General features: G+C 37.5%; 1 protein-coding gene across 4 annotated transcripts in view; it reads left to right on the plus strand.

Moving 5' to 3' along the window:
* Positions 1-21,818, plus strand: part of CEP85L (centrosomal protein 85 like) — a 185,073-nt gene that overhangs the window by 126,308 nt on the left and 36,947 nt on the right. For all 4 annotated transcript variants that reach the window (XM_070449914.1, XM_070449915.1, XM_020899700.2 and 1 more), the window contains 2 exons: positions 8,408-8,529; positions 20,019-20,136. In XM_070449914.1, coding sequence (XP_070306015.1) covers positions 8,408-8,529; positions 20,019-20,136 — 240 coding nt within the window. The remainder of the gene's footprint in view (positions 1-8,407; positions 8,530-20,018; positions 20,137-21,818) is intronic.

Raw genomic sequence — 21,818 nt, forward strand, 5'->3', positions numbered from 1 at the left:
AGAAAAATCCTACATAACATTTTTAAATAATGTAGGCAGTACTTTGGTCCCAAAACACATTTATTATTTTATACTTTTCTTTTACCTCTCAGTGGTACAATATTATAAAAAAAATTGATAAGACACATTTTGGTAATCTGGTTTTAAAAATAAGTGCAATATGTCAGTGCTCATACTACTGCACTGTTTTAGTAGAATCTGGTTCTGTAATCTGGTAAATTTGTTATCCTTAAGTAATTATGCAAAAGGTTTGGAAAATACTGCATTCTCTTTTTTTATAGGTGAAATCCATTATTAAATGTGAATACTTAAACACTTCCACTCTGAATCTTCTGATTAATTTGCTTAGGGAAAATGATTTGCTCCTCAATCTTGGATATATCATTTATTCCCTTCACTTTTGTGTTACAGCTGTAATGAGATCATGTTTCATGCATAGATCATTCCTTTGTTGGCATTTTTAAAAAACATACTGATGCTAACAAAGATTATGCATCAACCAGATTGATTTTTCAGAGGAAAAATGTCTTTTCCTCCAAAAGAAGAGTTAAATTAATAGTAACTTAGCTGTGTAGCATGGTGGAAATCAGTAATACTTTTACAGTTCTGTTTTCATGTACATGTACTTTTAAGATATAAAATGTAGTTATGTATTCCTCTTATCAGTTTCTTTTTATCTTAGTTATGTATTCCTCTTATCAGTTTCTTTTTATCTTAGTTATGTATTCCTCTCATCAGTTTCTTTTTATCATTTTTTAGAGTCTTTTACCCTTGAAGTAACTTGATATATTCGTATTGTAATATCAGGATGGCAAAAATAGCATTATAGAATTAATTAATAACATAGACAAAGAAATAGTGAGATCATTAAAAACTGAGTTCCTTCTGTAATTTAAATTTCAAGAGTTATGATGCAGACTTTTGTTTATAAATTAGTCACTCTGATAGAGTTTATGGATAGAATTTTTTATATGATTTGTTTTTATTTTGTTTAGAGAAATATGTAGTAATACATTCCATAAATAATTACATGGGCTTAAAGATAGAATTTTTTTTTATTTTATGCACATTCTTTTAGTAATAATACGATATACAAGATACAGATTTTGTCTTAATGACGGTTCTGTAATCCATGTTTTTCCTTCTTTTTGAATAAAAACTCTAAATTCTACATAATTTGTAATTTGTTTTCATCTACATTGTTGAGCTTTGTTAATTTACCTCTGGGTGAGGTATCCTGATACTTTTACCAAAAAGCACTCCTAGAGTATCTCTTCAGATAGATTATTCCAGGAAAGGGAGGAAGATTTGCTGTGTTATTTGACATGTTGTGAGTGATGAATGAGCTGAGTAACAAAGGCAAATGAAAGAGAGATAACAGACTTGAGGAATCGCAGAGGCTGTAGTCCAGTTAAGTGTGGCAGCACTAGATTATCTGAGTTTAACAGTATTTGTCCAGCCTGAGGCCAAGGAATTTGGAGCTATTTTCAGAGGCAAATAGTGCGCTTATTTTAGAAGCATGTTTGACCATTACGTGACATATTTTGGCAACTTTTCATAGCATCTGGGTCTCATCTAAACAGATATATTTGGGATTGTTGTAGATGCATGTTTTCCCTATTCAATTATTAGACTGGAATTTGCTGTTTACAATGAGGTGGCCATACATATGTTAGAATTCTGGGTGGTTGGGGTTTAGATGCAGAAGAGTTACGCTAGTATACTGGCTAGATTGGGTTTCCCAGGTGGCACAGTGGTAAGGAATCTGCCTGCTAGCGCAGGGGATATCAGAGACACAGGTTCAATCCCTCGGTCGGGAGGATCCCTGGAGTAGGAAATGGCAACCCACTCCAGTATTCTTGCCTGGAAAGGCAAGTTCCATTGGTGGAGGAGCCGGGTGGGCTGCAGCTGGTGGGGTTACAGAGTCCGCCGTGACTGAGCAGGAGCACTGGCTGGACTGTGCGGCTAGTCCACTGTTTTCTTTTCTAAACCACCGCTGCAACAAAACATCTAAATGAGGAGTTCCCCTCCCTCCCTGAGTGTGGTAACTACCAATTATGTATTAAAAATGTTTCTTGTAAAAGGTGTCCTTGTTTTGCTGAACAGATTTTGAAATGTTCGTGACTTCGTTGACTTCCTTTCTGTTCCATACTTGGAGTTGGCTCACAGCTACATGCCTTTATAATTACCTTCTAGATTTCATGTTCATGTCTAGTTAAAGTTTTATTATTATTCACAAGCTATAAGTTATATATTCATATGTTTAAATTACTTTCTCTTTGATTACTTACATTAGTTATGGGCAAGTAGAAACATGACTGATGACTTGACATTCTGCCACAAAATGGTATTCCTCTCCTGACGCGTTACAGCTTTACTGAATGGAAATTCTTAATTGTTTTCTAAATACTTAGGATAAAAACGTGTGACTACTGGTTATAGGGAAGGCATTATTTGAATATTAAATACATTCTTCCTTTTCATATTTGGGAGCAGGATTGCCCCTGTCCTATTGGACAGCTTCTTTGTTCTTCTTAAGTATCAACAGCTCTTAAGAACCAGCTTGTAGGTTGTTGTACGGAAGGACAAATAATTTTCTTTCTACCATTCTTAGTTCTTAGCTGAGACCCTTATAATAAAAGATAGATTACAAGAGAAACAAATAGAAGTTTATTAACCTGTGTAGCTTGTGTGCCCGTGGAAGATACTCAGGGAAAAATGAGGAGCTCAGAGTGGTGGCTTTAGAATTCAGGATTAGATACTGCTCAATTCAGGAAAAGCAGAGTAAGGATACAGGCCTCTCAAGGGAGATGCATGATTTTTAAGAGATGAATAGGCCTTAGAAGAATAGATAGGAAAGATGATAACCTGTGAGGAAGTTTGTCTGGGTACATTGTCAGCTTCCAGTCTTCTTTTCTGTGATAAGAGCCAATCCTCTCTGATCGATGAAACTCCCGGGGAGGGGTTTATGACAGTTGAGTTCTTTTGGGAGGATCTGTCTTTAGGCAGAGAGTAGAGTTCAAAGAAAGCCTCTGCCTGCATTGGCTAGATTTCAGGTGCCTACAGTGCAAAATAATTAATATGTCATTAATTAAGGCGGCATGTTGATGAGTGCCTACAATTGTATTTTGGAGTGGCATATTCTGCTGCTCTTCATCACCAACTCTTTTTTTGCATCCTTGGTGTACAGTATTCACTTCACCTGATTTTTTCTCTCTCAGTTATTTGTCAATGTAAAATAGTACCAGCGTGATGGATAGGTAGGAAATTATAGCTGAGGTAGTGCATTGTCTGATCCACAGTGCATCCTGGAGTACTTACACATTTTCCCCAGGCAGGCAAGACCTTGATTTCACCACAGTCTTACTTTGAAGTAGACAGGAAAATAAAGTTTAGGCCTGCGGTGCTTAGGTATACATTTTGTTTTTGTTAAGTTTGTATTGCATTTTGTGTATTTGGCACAGTTTATCCATTTATCAGTTAATGGTTTGTTTCCAGATTGGGGTGATGAAGTGTTCGCCTGTAGATCTTTGTACACATACATTTTTCACTTCTTTTGATTAGATACCAAATATAATTCCCCATTTAATCAGCTTTGCACCCCTTGTGAAAGTTAGTTGACCAAATGAAATAAGTCAGAGGAAGACAAATCCCGTATGATGTCATTTATATGTGGAATCTAAAACGCCAAACTTATAGAAACTAGAGTGGGGGTTACCAGAGGTTAGGGTGGTGGGGAGATGGGAAGATATAGGTCAAAGGTTACAAACTTCCAGTTTGCTATAAATTATATTAAAAATAAAATTTCATTAGTTGTTTCTTTTCTGTATATCTTAAGTAACGTAGTCGTTTATATAGTGTGCAAAATCATAAAGGTACGGTAGCTGCTTTGCTTTGATTTTAATAACTCTTAACTAGTTGATTCAAATTGTGTTCTATAACTTCATTTAGAATAGCATACACTAAGGCCTCATTATAAAAGCCTTAAAAGGTAACATGTTTCCATAATTGTCATTTTCAGTGTAGGGCAGATACAAACAGGTTTTTAAAATTACATGTAACTCTACCTGCAGCATTTGGTTGTTAGGATTCATTCTCATTTTTAAACTATTTTTATGAATCAGGATTGAGGCTTCCCTGGTGGCTTAGATGATAAGAATCTGCCTGCAGTGTGGGAGACCTGGGTTTGATCCCTGGGTTGGGAAGATCCCCTGGTGGAGGGCATGGCAACACACTCCAGTATTCTTGTCTGGAGAATTCCCATGGACAGAGGAGCCTGGTGGGCTATTGTCCATGGGGTTGCAGAGTTCCACACAACTGAGCGACTAATACACACTGCCTGCAGCATTTGATGGTCAGGATTCATTCTCATTTTTAGACTATTTTATGAGGCAGGATTAAAGTTTAGTAAGAAGACTGCCATGCAACTGATTTGCTAATTGTTTACTGCATCTTAATTACAGAGAAAGGTTTCCTTTCCTTTCTTCCTATTTGCTCATTTTTTTGTTTTGTTTTCTAAAGGGTTTAGATCAAGGAAGCTACAAATTGGAAGAATAAAGTCTCAAATTTTGTTTTACATATATTTATAAATGTATCTGGCAGGTATTGAATTGGCCAAAAAGTTCATTCAAGTTTTTCCATACACTGTTACAGAAAACCTGAACGAACTTTTTGGCCAACTCAGTATTTCAGCAGTTCATCTTGTCAATGGTTGAAGTACTGTAAACCAACTATATTGTTATTTTGTCAATGGTTGAAGTACTGTAAACCAACTATATTGTTATTTTGTCAATGGTTGAAGTACTGTAAACCAACTATATTGTTGTTTGCTTTTCTCCTGCAGACCTACTTTTTTCTTTTCTTTACTTCTTTCTTGATGCCAAGAAGTTTTATAAAGTAAGAAAAGACCTCCTTAGGAAGTTGTCAACTGTGGGAAAAATTTTTAGCAGCTAACTTGTGGAAGAATAGAGTAATTCATGTCATCTTGTAAAGATCATCATCTATTGTCTAGGCATTTGTCTTACTGAAATAAGTACAAGATGTGTAAAGTAAAGCATAGCATAAAATATCATGGTATAGGTCTTTCCTGACTTGTAATCTGCAATGGAGGAAACTTATAGATTCTTGGAAGAGGATATCATAGATGCTCAAGCTATTTCTGTTAGGCATGAAAATGATATGCAAAAACCAGTATTTAAAATATATGTAACCTGTTACCAGGAGATTAATATATAATTCAATATATAAATTAAATATATATTTGCTTTTATTCTACAAGTGAAATAATTATAGCACAAACAGTTCACCATATCATTCTGATAATTTCCACAACTTATGTTGAGTTTTAGAATTATTAATATGGTTTTAGTTGTTACCACTTTTAATGAATTCCTGTTTGAGCTACAGTTTGACTAAATTGCATGAAATGACTACCCATTAAATTGATAGTCTTTAAGTAACATGGAGTTGTGATAAGCAGAGACTTTCTCTTAATATCAACAATATTGTTTATAATGCTTAATTGTCTCTTCAGTTTTTAAGAGCAGTTACTGTCAAACATTTTTTCCAACTCCTATGATATGAAATTTGAAATACCTTCTTGGTCAGCTGGGCCACAGCAGAAAGAATGAGGCAGTGTGGTGCTCTTTCGTTGGGCTGCCTGTATTTGAATCCTGGCTCTGGCAACTAAATATAAGCTGGTAGATAGTGTCGAGATGGGAGGATTTTGAGAGACTGATTCGTAGAAACCAGCCAGTCAGGAAGGATGCCATGAGTGGTGTCCTGAAGGCCCCCATTTATGCCAGGAAGCCACTCTTTATTGGGTGATGGAAAGCTCTGAGGAGTGGCCTGGGTTGTGGGTAGGACATTCAGGGGGTTTGAAAGTGTTAGTCACTCAGTCATGTCTGACTCTTTGTGACCCTGTGGACTGTAGCTCCAGGCAAGAATACTGGAGTGGGTTTACATTTTCTTCTCCAGGGGCTCTTCCTGACCCAGGGTTTGAACCTGGGTCTCCTGCGTTGCAGGGAGGTTCCTTACCATCTAGCCACTAGGGAAGCCCTTTTCAAGGTGTTTGGGCAGCATCTGTTTTCAACCACGGTGAAAATGCTTCTGTACTGCAGCGACTATTATATCCGTACTGGTGCATGTTGGCCGAGTGTCAGCCTGAGTTGTATATTAGGCAGAAGAGTGAAATTCAAAAACTAAATCTCTGACTAACCTGTCTCTCTAACCTTGTGTGTCATCTCAACTCCAAATATCTGCCCATTTGACAAAGTTATGTACCCTGGTACCACCTAGTATCTACCATTCTTAGTCTGTTCATCTGCTGCTGCCTGAAACATCCTGTCCTAGTATTACTTGACAGGCATTTTAAAGGTTTAATCTAGGGCTAGTTGATGTCACCTGGTTACTGGTTTATTCAGAAGCAAGTCTTGTCAATAGATCTTTGGAAAGCAAGGATAAAGATATTGCTGCTAGTTTGAATTCCTTGAAAGTTGCTTTTTTTGTGTTCATGTAGCCTCTCTTAGCTTGCCAAGGAATTTGTGTTCCTGTTTGATTTAGCAATTGTATTAGTTTCTTAGAGCTGCCCTAACACGCAAACAAGGTAGCTTACACAACAGAAATTTTATGTCACAGTTCTGGAGGTTAAAAGTTCAGAATCAAGGTGTCAGCAGAATGAATTGCTTCTGAGGGCCGTGAATAAAAGTCTGTTTCAGGCTGGTTTCTAGTAACTTTCTGGCAATCATATTCATCTATTTACACAGTCTTCCCTCTGTGCACGTCTGTGTTCACATTTCTCCTTTTGTGTTAGTCTAATGACTTGCACAGGCTGGAATCAGGATTGCTGGAAGAAATATCAATAACCTCAGATATGCAGATGACACCACCCTTATGGCAGAAAGTGAAGAGGAACTAAAAAGCCTCTTGATGAAAGTGAAAGAGGAGAGTGAAAAAGTTGGTTTAAAGCTCAACATTCGAAAAAATATAAATTCAAAAAAAAAAAAAGCTCAACATTCAGAAAACTAGGATCATGGTGTCTGGTCCCATCACTTCATGGCAAATAGATGGGGAAACAGTGTCAGACTTTATTTCTAGGGGCTCCAAAATCACTGCAGATGGTGATTGCAGCCATGAAATTAAAAGACGCTTACTCCTTGGAAGGAAAGTTATGACTAACCTAGATAGCATATTAAAAAAGTCCATCTAGTCAAGGCTATGGTTTTTCCAGTGGTCATGTATGGATGTGAGAGTTGGACAGTGAAGAAAGCTGAACGCCAAAGAATTGATGCTTTTGAACTGTGGTGTTGGAGAAGACTCTTGAGAGTCCCTTGGACTGCAAGGAGGTCCAACCAGTCCATCCTAAAGGAGATCAGTCCTGGGTGTTCATTGGAAGGACCCATGCTGAAGCTGAAACTCCAATACTTTGGCCACCTGATACAAAGAGCTGACTCATTGGAAAAGACCCTGATGATGGTAGGGATTGGGGGTAAGAGGAGAAGGGGACGACAGAGGATGAGATGGCTGGATGACATCACCGATTCTATGGACATGAGTTTGAGTAAACTCTGGGAGTTGGTGATGGACAGGGAGGCCTGGTGTGCTGCAGTTCATGGGGTCACAAAGAGTTGGACACGACTGAGTGACTGAACTGAATGACTTCTTCTTGACTTTATCTGCAGAGTCTGTATTTCTAAATGAGGCTACCTTCTGAGGTATTGGGGGTTAGAACTTCAGCATAATTTTGAGGAGTCAGTTCAACCAGTACCACCAGTATTAAAATTTTAATTTTGTTTCAGTGATAGAAGTTTGAAGATATGTTACATTTGTTATGTTGTTGTTTATGCTGTTTAAATATCTTAAATATTTTTAAAAGTCTAAACAGATTTTTTTCCCCTAAATGATACACTAGAGACCAGCAGTCATCTAGATTATCTAATTAGTAGTCATTTTCTATGACTATTTGGGAAAGTATTTTAGCTTTTGAAATTTTAATGTAATTAAAGGGTGATGTGATGAATGACAGTTTCAAGATGTGGAAACCCTTCTGATAATACGTGTACAGTCTAGCCTTGGTATATTATATTTTTATTGTACTCCTTCCTTAGGCAGTGATTAATTTTCTTATTTCCAGAAAGCTTGCACAAGATAATGAGAACAACATCTTACATTTAGTATTATAATGTGTTCTGTTGTCCACCAATTCTTGATTAGATTTATACATTTGCTTTAGAACTTCCTTAAAATTCTTCATGTTATGTTGTATTCACAGGTGTAATTAAAAAAATTTTTTTAATCAAATGGGGAATTCTCTTTTTTTAAAATGAAAATCATTGGGAAAATACTAGATGACATAAATATTCCCTTTAGCCACTTTTAGTATACTAATAGCGTAAACATGTTTGTGCAGGTTTTGTCTGGATCATCTCGTCAAAGTTATTCACCTCCTGGCTATCAAGATTTCAGTAAGTGGGAATCAGTGCTGAAAATAAAAGAAGGACTACTAAGGCAGAAAGAGATTGTAATTGATCGGTGAGTTTTATTTTTTTTTTTTATTACTGAGTATATCAGGCATGCAGAAGTGTAGACTAATAAAGAAGTATCTTTGTACCTACCACTTAGAGTTTAAGAAATAGAACCTTACAAGGACATTGAAGTCTCATGTCTGTCTATCCCCAGTCCCAGACATTTCCAGAATTTTGCCTGTTTGAGTACCAAAGCTCTGAAAAAAAAAATTATTTTAAACTGAATAGACTCCTGATTATCCTGAGCAATAAATCTTAATATTAATTATTTATGATCTATATTGGTTCTACATCATTTGTGTATACTTTGGGGATAATTAAGCATGTTGCATATCATGGTAATTGGAAGATAGTTTTGAGAAGCCATTTTTTCTTAATCACTGCTAGTTACTACTTATTTCCATGTGCCTTTTTGAGATAAAGTAGTAGATATTTTAATCTTATAATTAAGTCCTTACTCAAACCTTTAAATATGTTTAATAGTTGAAATTTCAAAAGATTTTGCCTAGAAACTTTTAACAATGTTAAGCGTGATCTGCTGGAATATAAACTAGTGCATAGACCTCCTGATATCCTTCTTCTCCACTATGTTCTCAGCATCTTGAACAGAGCCTGGTGTGTAGTACATGTGCGTAGTGCTTGATAACGTCCATGCCTGGTAAATGAATGAAGATCACAAGAGATAGTTACAATTGATTTTATGAAAAACTATCTTAAAATATTAGCTGTTTCTGGTATAAGTAAATTTTATATATAAGTATAGACACAGTTGGATATATATTTTTAATACTTAATTTATTGTATATACTTGATATACAATATAATTTATTGTATATACTAGAGATCTCTTCAAGAAAATTACAGATATCAATGGAACATTTCATGCAAAGATGGACTCGATAAAGGACAGAAATGGTATAGACCTAACAGAAGCAGAAGATATTAAGAAGAGGTGGCAGGAATACACAAAAGAACTGTACAAAAAAGATCTTCACTACCCAGATAATCTCGATAGTGTGATCACTCACCTAGAGCCAGACATCCTAGAATGTGAAGTCAAGTGGGCCTTAGAAAGCATCACTACGAACAAAGCTAGTGGAGGTGATGGAATTCCAGCTGAGCTATTTCAAATCCTGAAAGACGATCCTGTGAAAGTGCTGCACTCAGTATGTCAGCAAATTTGGAAAACTCAGCAGTGGCCACAGGACTGGAAAAGGTCAGTTTTCATTCCAGTCCCAAAGAAAGGCAATGCCAAAGAATGCTCGAACTACTGCACAATTGCACCCATCTCACACACTAGTAAAGTAATGCTCAAAATTCTCCAAACCAGGCTTCAGCAATACATGAACTGTGAACTTCCAGATGTTCAAGCTGGTTTTAGAAAAGGCAGAGGAACCAGAGATCAATTGCCAACATCCGCTGGATCATAAAAAAGCATGAGAGTTCCAGAAAAACATCTATTTCTGCTTTATTGACTATGCCAAAGCCTTTGACTGCGTGGATCACAATAAACTGGAAAATTCTGGAAGAGATGGGAATACCAGACCATCTGACCTGTCTCTTGAGAAACCTATATGCAGGTCAGGAAGCAACAGTTAGAACTGGACATGGAACAACAGACTGGTTCCAAAGAGGAAAAGGAGTACGTCAAGGCTGTATATTGTCACCCTGCTTATTTAACTTATATGCAGAGTACATCATGAGAAATGCTGGGCTGGAAGAAGCACAAGCTGGAATCAAGATTGCCAGAAGAAATATCAATAACCTCAGATATGCAGACGACACCACTCTTAAGGCAGAAAGTGAAGAACTAAAAAGCCTCTTGATGAAAGTGAAAGAGGAGAGTGAAAAAGTTGGCTTAAAGCTCAACATTCAGAAAACCAAGGTCATGGCATCTGGTCCCATCACTTCATGGCAAATAGATGGGGAAACAGTGGAAACAGTGTCAGACTTTATTTCTGGGGGCTCCAAAATCACTGCAGATGGCAGCCATGAAATTAAAAGACGCTTACTCTTTGGAAGGAAAGTTATGACTAACCTAGATAGCATATTAAAAAGCAGAGACATTATTTTGCCAACAAAGGTCCATCTAGTCAAGACTATGGTTTTTCCAGTGGTCATGTATGGATGTGAGAGATGGACTGTGAAGAAAGCTGAGTGCTGAAGAATTGATGCTTTTGAACTGTGGTGTTGGAGAAGACTCTTGAGAGTCCCTTGGACTGCAGGGAGGTCCAACCAGTCCATCCTAAAGGAGATCAGTCCTGGGAGTTCATTGGAAGGACCCATGCTGAAACTCAAACTCCAGTACTTTGGCCACCTGATACAAAGAGCTGACTCATTGGAAAAGACCCTGATCCTGGTAGGGATTGGGGGCAAGAGGAGAAGGGGACGACAGAGGATGAGATGGTTGGATGGCATCACCGACTCAATGGACATGGGTTTGGGTGGACTCCGGGAGTTGGTGATGGACAGGGAGGCCTGGCGTGCTGCGATTCATGGGGTCGCACGATTGAGCGACTGAACTGAACTGATATACTTGAAATTAATGCTGTTTTTAAACAGACCAAAATTCAGACTTTCTTTAATATGAATAGACTTGCCCTCAATGAGAATCACTCAGCTTTTATTATTTTTCAGACACCATTATACCATTCTATTGAGTGTAAGTTAATAGATGTCTTAGTTCATTTGGTCTGCTATAACAAAATACCGTAGACTGGTTGGCTTATTGTTGTTCAATCACTCAGTTGTGTCCGACTCTTTGTGACCCCATGGACTGCAGCACGCCAAGCTTCCCCGTCCTTCACCATCTCCCAGAGTTTGCTCAAACTCATGTCCGTTGAGTCAGTAATGCCATCCAACCATCTCGTCCTCTGTCATATCCTTCTCCTCCTGCCTTCAATCTTGCCCAGCATCACTGTACAGGAGGTGCTGATGAAAACCATCCCCAAGAAAAAGAAATGCAAAGAGGCAAAATGGTAGTCTAAGGAGGCCTTACAAATAGCTGAGAAAAGAAGAAAAGTGAAAGGTAAAGGAGAAAAGGAAAGATATACCATCTGAATGCAGAGTTCCAAAGAATATCAAGGAGAGATAAGAATGCCTTTTTAAATGAACAATGCAAAGAAATAGAGGGAAACAATAGAATGTTTCGAGACAATAAATATTTATTTCTCCCACTTCTAGAGGCTGGAAAGTCCAAGGCACTGGCCAATTCAGTGAGAATCTGGTGAGAGCCAACTTCCTGGTTCATAGATGGCCATCTTCTTGCTGTAGCCTCACGTGGTGAAAGGGGCAAGGGAGCTCTCCAGAGCTGCTTTTTTAGTGATACTAACTGCATTTGTGAGAACTCTGCCTTCGTGACCTATCACTTCCCAAAGACCTTCCACCTCCACCTTCTATTCCACATGTTGGGCATTAGGATTTAATGTATGAATCTCAGGGAAGGCTCCCAACATTCAGTCTATGGAAGTAAGATAATTATTAATAAAATCTATTAAATATATTTATATTTGTCAATTTTGTATATATAGAAGGATACTAAGGAAATAATCCAAAATCATACAAAGTTGCTCAGTTGGCCAATTCTTGTTTTAATTTAAAAAATTCTCTTATTTATGTATAGTTGATTACAATATATAGGTATACAGTTAAGTGATTCATATATATCTGTATGTGTATATACACATTCATATATATTTATATACAAATACCTTTTTTAGATTATTTTACCATGTAGTTTTATTATAAGATATTGAGTATAGTTCCTTCTGCTGTACTGTAGGCCCTTATATGTGTATGTGGTGGCTCAGATGGTAGAGAATCTGCCTGCGGTGCAGGAGACCTGGGTTCGATCCCTGGGTTGGGAAGATCACCTGGAGAAGGAAATGGCAACCCACTCCAGCATTCTTGCCTGGAGAATTCCATGGACAGAGAAACCTGGTGGGCTATAGTCCATGGGGTCACAAAGTGTCGGACACGACTCAGTGACTGACACTATACACTGTGTCACTCCCATTTTTAATGTGTCCATCTCTGCCATCTTTCCCCTTTGGTAGCCATAGGTTTGTTTTCTGTGTCTGTGAATTTCTGTTTTGTAAATAAGTTCATTTGTATCGTATTTTAGATTCCACATAAATGATACCATATTTTTTACAGTAAAATATTTATCTTTGACTTATTTAATATGATAATCTCTAGATTCATTCATGTTGCTGGAAATGGCATTATTTCATTCTTTTTTATGGCTGTGTAATATTCTGTTGTTTATGAGTACCACATCTTTATCCATTTATCTGTTGATGGACATTTAGGCTGTTCCCATGTCTTGGCCATTGTAAATAGTATTGCAGTGAACATTGGGGTACATATCTTTTCAGGTTATAGTTTCTCCAGATACATGGCCAGGAATGGGATGGCAGGATCATATGGTAGCTCTACTTTGAGTTTCTTAAGGAACCTCCATACTGTTCTCCATAGTGGCTGTACCAATTTGCATTCCCACCAACAGTATAGGAAGGTTCCCTTTTCTCCACACCCTCTCCGGCATTTATTATTTGTAGACTTTTTGTTGATGGCCATTCTTACTGGTGTGAGGTCATACCTAATTGTAGTTTCGATTTGCATTTCTCTAATAATTAGTGATGTTGAGCATCTTTTCATGTATCTTTTGGCCATCTGTGTGTCTTCTTTGGAGAGTTGTCTATTTATATCTTCTGCATTGTTATGTAGGAGTTGGCTGGCCTAGGCTAGCCTCACCTGGATGTCTTGTATGCTCCTATGGGGTCTGTTATCCTGAAGTATGTCTAACCAGGGTTTGTTTATAAGGTGGCTGGGCAAAGTTCAAAGAGAAAATGAAGCTTACATGTTCTCTTGGAGATTAGGCCCGAAAGTGGCACAGAATCACTTCCTGTATGTTCTGATTGGTCACAGGCCAGGAGACTTCCCCTGTGGACAGTAGGAACGAAAGGAGCGTTAAGTAATACAGGGAAGGGAATAATTATGGATGTTTTTGTGAATAGTATACTGCACCCAGTGTCTTAAATAATCTTCGATATTTTATAAGTCTGTTATAGAATTTGTGATGATTAATGCATTTGATATTGTATAAGACAGAGGAAGAAAAAGTAGCTCCTCTTTCTGTAGCAACAGAATCAGAATTTAAAAGTAAAAACGTTCATGTATAAAAATCTTTATATAACACATATAGTGCTAAAAATGAGAACAAAATAATAGTACATCTTTTTTCTAGGAACCATATTAGACTAATGGCCTTTACAATTGTGATAACACATATGGAGGCTATTTCAGAGAGAGATATGACAGGATTTAGTTTCTTCCTGGATGAAGCTGAGAGTAAAGATGCCAAACTTTTCTATTTTGGAATATGGTGTGGTTGATGATACCTTTTAAATCACTTAACTAAAAATTGTACACTGGATATTATTCCTGAAAATATCAAGTTGTTCATGATTGCATGAGAAAAATGTGTTTGTTTGTTTGTTTTTACCATGCCTATAGCTTTTATAGATTTTGGTTAATTAGGTCAAAGAAGATCAAATGTTAAGGAAAATTAGCTGCTATAGAAACTGTTCTTCTTATGGTTACCAGTGGGAAATGATCAGAGCGATAGATTGAAAGTTTGGAATTGACGTGGATGTATTTTTAAAATAGATAGCCAACAAGGACCTACTGTATAGCACAGGGAAATCGGTTCAATATTCTGTAATAACCTAAATGGGAAAAGAATTTGGAAAAGAATATACATTTATATATGTAACTAAATCACTTTGCTATACACCTGAAACTAATAGAGCATTGTTAATCAGCTGTACTCCAATATAAAATAAAATTTTTTTAAAAATTAAGAAAAATAAACTGTTCTTAAATGTCCCCATCTTATGATAAAAAGCACATAGTTTAATTGTAAAAGCAACTCAAAGGAGGAAACCTGGTTTCCTAATTCTTTATACTTGATACTAACCATTTAGGTAATTCTGAATAAGATACTTGACCTTTTGCAAATTGATCGTCTCATCTGCCTGGGTACAAGGAGTTTCACTACTTAAGCAAAAAGTGAGATTTTTGAAGGTCACTGTTTTAGGCAACTCCCCTCTCCCACCTAGCTGTGCGGCATGAGGATTAAATGAATGAATGTGTGTCAAAAGTCTTAATCCTGTCTGATGCATAGTGGCCATTAACAAAGAGTAGCCTCATTATATGTATTTTGTGTATATAATAGTTATATTTATGTAATTGTCTTTCCTCAGTAGACTCTGAGCTCCTTCACAGAAGAGAGTTTCAAGTATATTTTATTACTAATAATAGAAACTCACTAAATATTTGTTCAGAGGAAATAGCCTCATTTTAATGAAAAAGAAGCTAAGGTTTTTGGTTAATCTATGCTGTTGCTGATACTCGTGGTTCTTAGAATGGTTTACACTTAGAAGTTGCTTGGCTTCTGCCGCTGAATTGAACAGATAAAATATAAGGATAAGTCAGTGCACTGGTGCCTGATTCAGAGAGGAAACCTGCTATGCTCAGTGGTGACAGCTGAGTTAATGCTATTTGTAAATGATACTGTTGGCACAGAGGAGAATCTCATTCTGTCATTACTTGCGGTTTCCAATATAGTACCTACAAATCTTAAAATTTTGTCCGATATTAAGAAATCTGACTAGCCACTGTTTCTCGTTCTTGGGAAGGAGACTAAATCAATCAGTATAGTTCAGTCACTCAGTCATGTCCCACTCTTCGAGAACCGCATGGACCACAGCACGCCAGGCCTCCCTGTCCATCACCAACTCCCAGAGTCTACTCAAACTCATCTCCATTGAGTAGGTGATGCCATCCAACCATCTCATCCTCTGTCGTCCCCTTCTCCTCCTGCCCTCAATCTTTCCCAGCATCAGGGTCTTTTCAAATGACTCAGCTCTTCACATCAGGTGGCCAAAGTTGTTGGAGTTTCAGCTTCAACATCAGTCATTCCAGTGACACTCAGGACTGATCTCCTTCAGGATGGATTGGTTGGATCTCCTTGCAGTCCACGGGGCTCTCAAGAGTCTTCTCCAACACCACAGTTCAAAAGCATCAATTCTTTGGTGCTCAGCTTCCTTTATAGTCCAACTTTCACATCCGTACATGACTACTGCAGAAACCATAGCCTTGAATAGACGGACCTTTGTTGACAAAGTAATGTCTCTGCTTTTTAATATGCTGTCTAGGTTGGTCATAACTTTCCTTCCAAGGAGTAAGCATCTTTTAATTTCATGGCTGCAGTCACCGTCTGCAGTGATTTTGGAGCCCCAAAAAATAAAGTCAGCCACTGTTTCCGTATCTATTTGCCATGAAGTGATGGGATCAGATGACATTATCTTAGTTTTCTGAATGTTGAGCTTTAAGCCAACTTTTTCACTCTCCTCCTTCACTTTCCTCAGGAGGCTCTTTAGTGCTTTACTTTCTGCAGTAAGAATGGTATCATCTGCATATCTGAGGTTATTGATATTTCTTCCAGAAATCTTGATTCCAGCATGTGCTTCATCCAGCCCAGCGTTTCTCATGGTATACTCTGCATATAAGTTAAACAAGCAGGGTGACAATATACAGGTGTTTTTTATTCATGAGCCCTAGAACACACCTGCATTTATGGTAATGAGGTGATTCTTGAGCCCTGGATATCTGCTTCAGGACCTGGGCTGTTCACCAGAGAAACCAACCCTGTGGTCAGAGGGTTGGGTCTTGGAGCTAGTTCAGCCTCCAGGGAGAGGAGGGGACTGGAGATTGAGTTCAGTCACACAGCTGGTGATTTAATTGGTCATGCCCATGCAATGAAATTCTATAATAAAAATTTTGGGAACTCACCAGATTTGTAACCAGTTGGCTAGAAGTGTGGGTGACCTGGGATTCCACTTGTCTGGCATCTGAAGTGAGGCTTTCTTGCTGGGGATTCCACCCTAAGAGTTGTGAAGTCCAGTGCTAAGTTACGGTGCTTGGTATCCAAATGGAATTTCACACAGTATAGCAGTTGGCCTTGAAATGAAATAGATTTAGAAGTTGATTTTACGATGCTGTATACCTAGGATTTTTTAAACTGCCAGTGAGTCTGTTCTGGTTCGGGGGCACTGGCTCGGGACCCTGTGATGAGACCTAAAAGGCATGGGAGGAGGTAGAGTCCACGTGCCAAAGAGGTGGCTCTGAGTTTCCCATCGCCGCCCCGGGTGTCCTACGCCAGGCCCTGGGCGGAACCTGTGTGTCCCATTCCCCGGCTGCTCCTGGCCCTCTCTGGCTATGGCAGTGGCGGCGCTAAGGGACCCACCGCAGGAACAGTATGAGCTTTGAAGACGTTGCTGCGTACTCCTGGGAGGAGCGGAGGCTCCTGGGTGAGGCCCAGAGATGCCTGTACCTCAGTGTGATGCTGCAGAACTTTGCACTCATGTCTTCACTAGCTGGGGCTTCAGGGGCAGTGCTGAAGGCAGCGGGTGGCAGGACGTCCTTGCCTTCTTCCTGATCTTAATGACCCAGATAACCATGATGGTGTGATCACTCACCTAGAACCAGACACCTTGGAGTGCGAAGTCAAGTGGGCCTTAGGAAGCATCACTGCGAACAAAGCTAATGGAGGTGATGGAATTCCAGCTGAGCTATTTCAAATCCTAAAAGATGATGCTGTGAAAGTGCTGCACTCAATATGCCAGCAAATTTGGAAAACTCAGCAGTGGCCACAGGACTGGAAAAGGTTAGTTTGCATTCCAATCTCAAAGAAAGACAGTGCCAAAGAATGTTCAAACTACCTCACAATTGCACTCCTTTCACACGCTAGCAAAGTAATGCTCAAAATTCTCCAAGCTAGACTTCAACAGTACATAAACTGAGAACTTCCAGATGTTCAAGCTGGATTTAGAAAAGGCAGAGGAACCAGAGATCAAATTGCCAACATCTACTGAATCATAGAAAAAGCAAGAGAATTCCAGAAAGACATCTATTTCTGCTTCATTGACTACACTAAAGTCTTTGTGTGGCTCACAACAAACTGTGGAAAATTCTTAAAGAGAGGGGAATACCAGACCACCTGACCTGCCTCCTGAGAAACCTGTATGCAGGTCAAAAAACTACAGTTAGAACTGTACATGGGAGAACAGACTTGTTACAAATTGGGAAAGGAGTATGTCAGGCTGTATATTGTCACCCTGCTTATTTAACTTATATGTAGAGTATATCATAGGAAATGCCGGGCTGGATGAAGCACAAGCTGGAATCAAGATTGCCGGGAGAAATATCAAAAATAACCTCAGATACACAGATGACACCACCCTTATGACACAAAGTGAAGAGGAACTAAAGAGCCTCTTAATGAAGGTGAAAGAGGAGAGTGAAAAAGTTGTTCTAAATCTCAACATTCAAAAAACCAAAATCATGCCATCCAGTCCCATCACTTCATGGCAAATAGATGGGGAAATAATGAAAACAGTGAGAGACTATTTTCTCAGGCTCCAAAATCACTGTAGTTTCTGACTGCAGCCATGATATTAAAAGACTTGCTCTATGGAAGAAAAGTTATGACCAACCTAGACAGCATATTAAAAAAGCAGAGACATTACTTTGCTGACAAAGGTCTGTCTAGTCAAAGCTGTGGTTTTACCAGTAGTCATGTATGGATGTGAGCATTGGACCATAAAGCAGGTTAAGCGCCGAAGAATTGACACTTTTGAACTGTGATGTGGGAGAAGACTCTTGAGAGTCCCTTGGACTGCAAGGAGATCCAGTCAGTCAATCCTAAAGAAAATCAGTCCTGAATATTCATTGGAAGGACTGATGTTGAAGCTGAAACTCCCATACTTTGGCCACCTGATTCAAAGAGCCTGCTCTTTAGAAAAGACCCTGATGGGAAAGATTGAAGGCCAGAGAAGGGGACGACAGAGGACGAGGTGGTTGGATTGCATCACCGATTCAACAAACATGAGTTTGAGCAGGCTCCGGGAGATGATGAGGATAGGGCGGCCTGGCGAGCTGCAGTCTGTGGGGTCATGAAGAGCTGGACATGACTGAGTGATTGAACAATAAATATATCTAGGTATAAACAGCCAAAATAACTTAGAAACACACTATTAAAACTGAATTAAATACTCAAACTGATAAAAATAATCAAATCTTAATTCCACACTTGTGATGGAGAATAAATATGCTATAAATATAATAAATAAATACCCCATTTTGCATTATGGGATCTATCACAAAATGAAAGATGTACTGTAAATTGCTATGAGCAAAATCTCATCTATTAATTGATCATATATGTGAAATTGGAGTTTTAATAACTTTTAATAACCTGACATGTCACATATGCCTTGCTTTAGGAATCTGATCATAAATCCCAGGTTATAAAGCAGGTGAGTTAGAAGGACATTTAATATGTCCACACTATACCAAAGAATTCCCCACTGATTTTAAAATTTACCTAGCAAAATTATAATGTGATTTTACTTCCACATGTAATTAGTGTGAAACATATACATTGCTGAAGACTCACATGATAGCATTTTTTAGTAATAAAATATTTTTAAATTAAGATACTACTTTTTTTAGACATGTTATCACATACTTAATAGTTTATAGTATACTATAAACAAATTGAAATAATAAAATTTTACTGGTCTTCCTCTTTCCACCCTATACCTTTGGTCACCTCTTCTTTTATTTCAGTCTATCTTCCTTCTCTATCTCTTATAACCTCATTATTAGTCTTGTTATTAAATTTTTGAAGATTAATGATAATACATATAAAACTCTTAGCATGTTGCCTGACACATGAACAGTTTTCAAATGTTTTAGGAAACATTCACAAAAGTTATACAATTTGATTAAGTTATGATCCACTGAGGAAATATTTGAACTTCAGCGTGTCTGGGTCCAGCATGAGGTTACATTAAAATGAAATTTCAGCACTATCAAGAAATGCAAATCTGCCACCATGTGAGTTCTCCATCCTTGGTGATGTTTATGTGTAGATCATGCAACCTGGATATTGTAGGTAAGGTGCAGGCAGAGTACAATAATTGAACTACATGATATTTATAAAAATACTTCTCATTCCTTAAAATGAGTTTTGTCAGATGTTTCAATTGGTATTGTGTGTTGAAAAGAATTTGGATGAACGGAAATAGTGATATTAAGATAAAGGCATTCCAGACTGAGAATGAAACAGTTTGTATATTAGGCAGCAAGAAGAAAGAAAGCAAAGCATGACTTTGTTGAAACCTAGAAAGAGTATTCTACAAAAGATTATGTTCTTTTAAGTAACCAGAAGTACTCAGTATAAACTTTTTTCTATATTTAACATATCTCATGGTACTGTGGTTTAAACAGATTTCTTATTATGAATTTTAAGAGTGAGCATACTTCTAACTCTTGATGCCACATTAGAATACTGAAAATTCTGCTTTTAATTAGATCAGCTTAGAAAAGTATGTTTTTTGTAATGTGACCCCAACTTATGTTTTGCAGGCAGAAGCAACAGATCACCCACCTGCATGAAAGAATAAGGGATAATGAGTTACGAGCGCAGCATGCCATGCTAGGACATTATGTGAATTGTGAGGATTCTTACGGGGCTGGTTTGCAGGTAAGATCACAAAGGATTTTGCAGTTGTTGTTTTACTAGTATTATAAAATGCGTCAAACATAAACTGTGTGATTAGGACCTTTTTGGGATTAATAATCTGTTCCTATGATTCATATTTATGTGTGTAGTAAAAGATGTTCCAGCGCTGTTTTCCATCTGTCCAGTTCACATGCTTTTCCCGCACTAACAGGAACCACGATTATCAGTTTCTAGTATAGCCTTCCAGAGTTGATATTTATTACAACTCAGAGATAAATTAATTTTATCCTACACAAAAGGTATCAAAATATATAAAATATTCAACATACTACTTTTTTCTTATTATGTAAAATTACATAAAATACAATGACTATTTGCATATCATTACCTAGGCAGCATCCCTTTTTGCTTTTACAACTGCTTGATTTCCCATTTTATGGAAACAGCATAATTTATTCAACCTATCTCTGCTTGTCAAAATTTGGGTTGTTTCTAATTTGGGGCTACTATGCATAATCTTAAAAAAGTGAAACTGCTCATTAAGCAATAACTCCCCATTTCACTCCCTGACCCATGGCAACTACCATTCTACCTTCTGTCTCTGTAATTTTTAATTACTCCAGGTATCTCATGTTAAATGGAATTATATAGTATTTATCTTTTTGTGACTGGCATGTTTCACTTAGCATAATATCCTCAGGGTTCATCCATATTGTAGCATGTGTCAGAATTTCCTTCCTTGTTAAGGCCGAATAATATCCCATTGGATGTCTACCACTTTCACTTTTCTACTCATCTTTCAGTGGACACTTGGCTAGATTCCATATTTTATCTGTAGTGAACAAACTGCTGTGAACATTTTTGCATCATTTATTTGAACATGAATACTATTGGCAAAATAGTTTATGGTAGTATGTACTTCTATTTGGTCATTTCCATTTATATCTTTATTCTTAGAATTAAATTAAGTGTAATTTTTTCCTCCATTATATTTTCAAACTTGCAGTTTTATTAAAGGCATTATTATATTAAAATCAGGACATGATAAATAAAGACCAAATAACAGACTTATTTGATGCAGAGGCACATAACATGGAGATTCCAGCTTGTTTATCATACTTCAGTTACTAATATATCAAATACCTTGTTATTATGTGATGTCATCTAAAAGTTCTACCACATGACAGCAAGTCTCTATCATACTGAGATTAATAGTGTTCAGTTATTTGAAAGTGGTATTTCTGTATTACTTAAGTAGTATATTTTGCTTTGATAAGGGTATTTTAATAGAACCATGCAGTTTCTCCTTATAACTTCATTATTCTGAATAAAGGTTTTACTGGAATTATACAGTTATTATTATGTTACCAAAAAACGTAAAACTTACTGTCTGTCTGCAAGCTAAAGAAAATGTTTTTTGACACATAGTATCAGACCAGTAGAGGGCTCTCTAAGTCAGTCTGCAAGGACAGATAGAAATACAAGGAAAATGGGGTTGCTAAAAATATTGTAAGAATTTTAAATTATGTGGGGGAATTAAAATATTGTTGAGAAATTCATTTTAAAGGGTAAGTGTGAGACTCCCCTGGCAGTCCAGTGGTTAAAGACTTCACCTTCCAATGCTGGTTCAATTCCTGGTCAGATCTAAGATCCTACATGACTTGTGGTGAAAAAAACCCCCAAAAAACATAGAACAGAAGCAA

The sequence above is a fragment of the Odocoileus virginianus genome, chromosome 19 (genome assembly GCF_023699985.2).
Source record: "Odocoileus virginianus isolate 20LAN1187 ecotype Illinois chromosome 19, Ovbor_1.2, whole genome shotgun sequence".
Classification (NCBI taxonomy): Eukaryota; Metazoa; Chordata; class Mammalia; order Artiodactyla; family Cervidae; genus Odocoileus; species Odocoileus virginianus.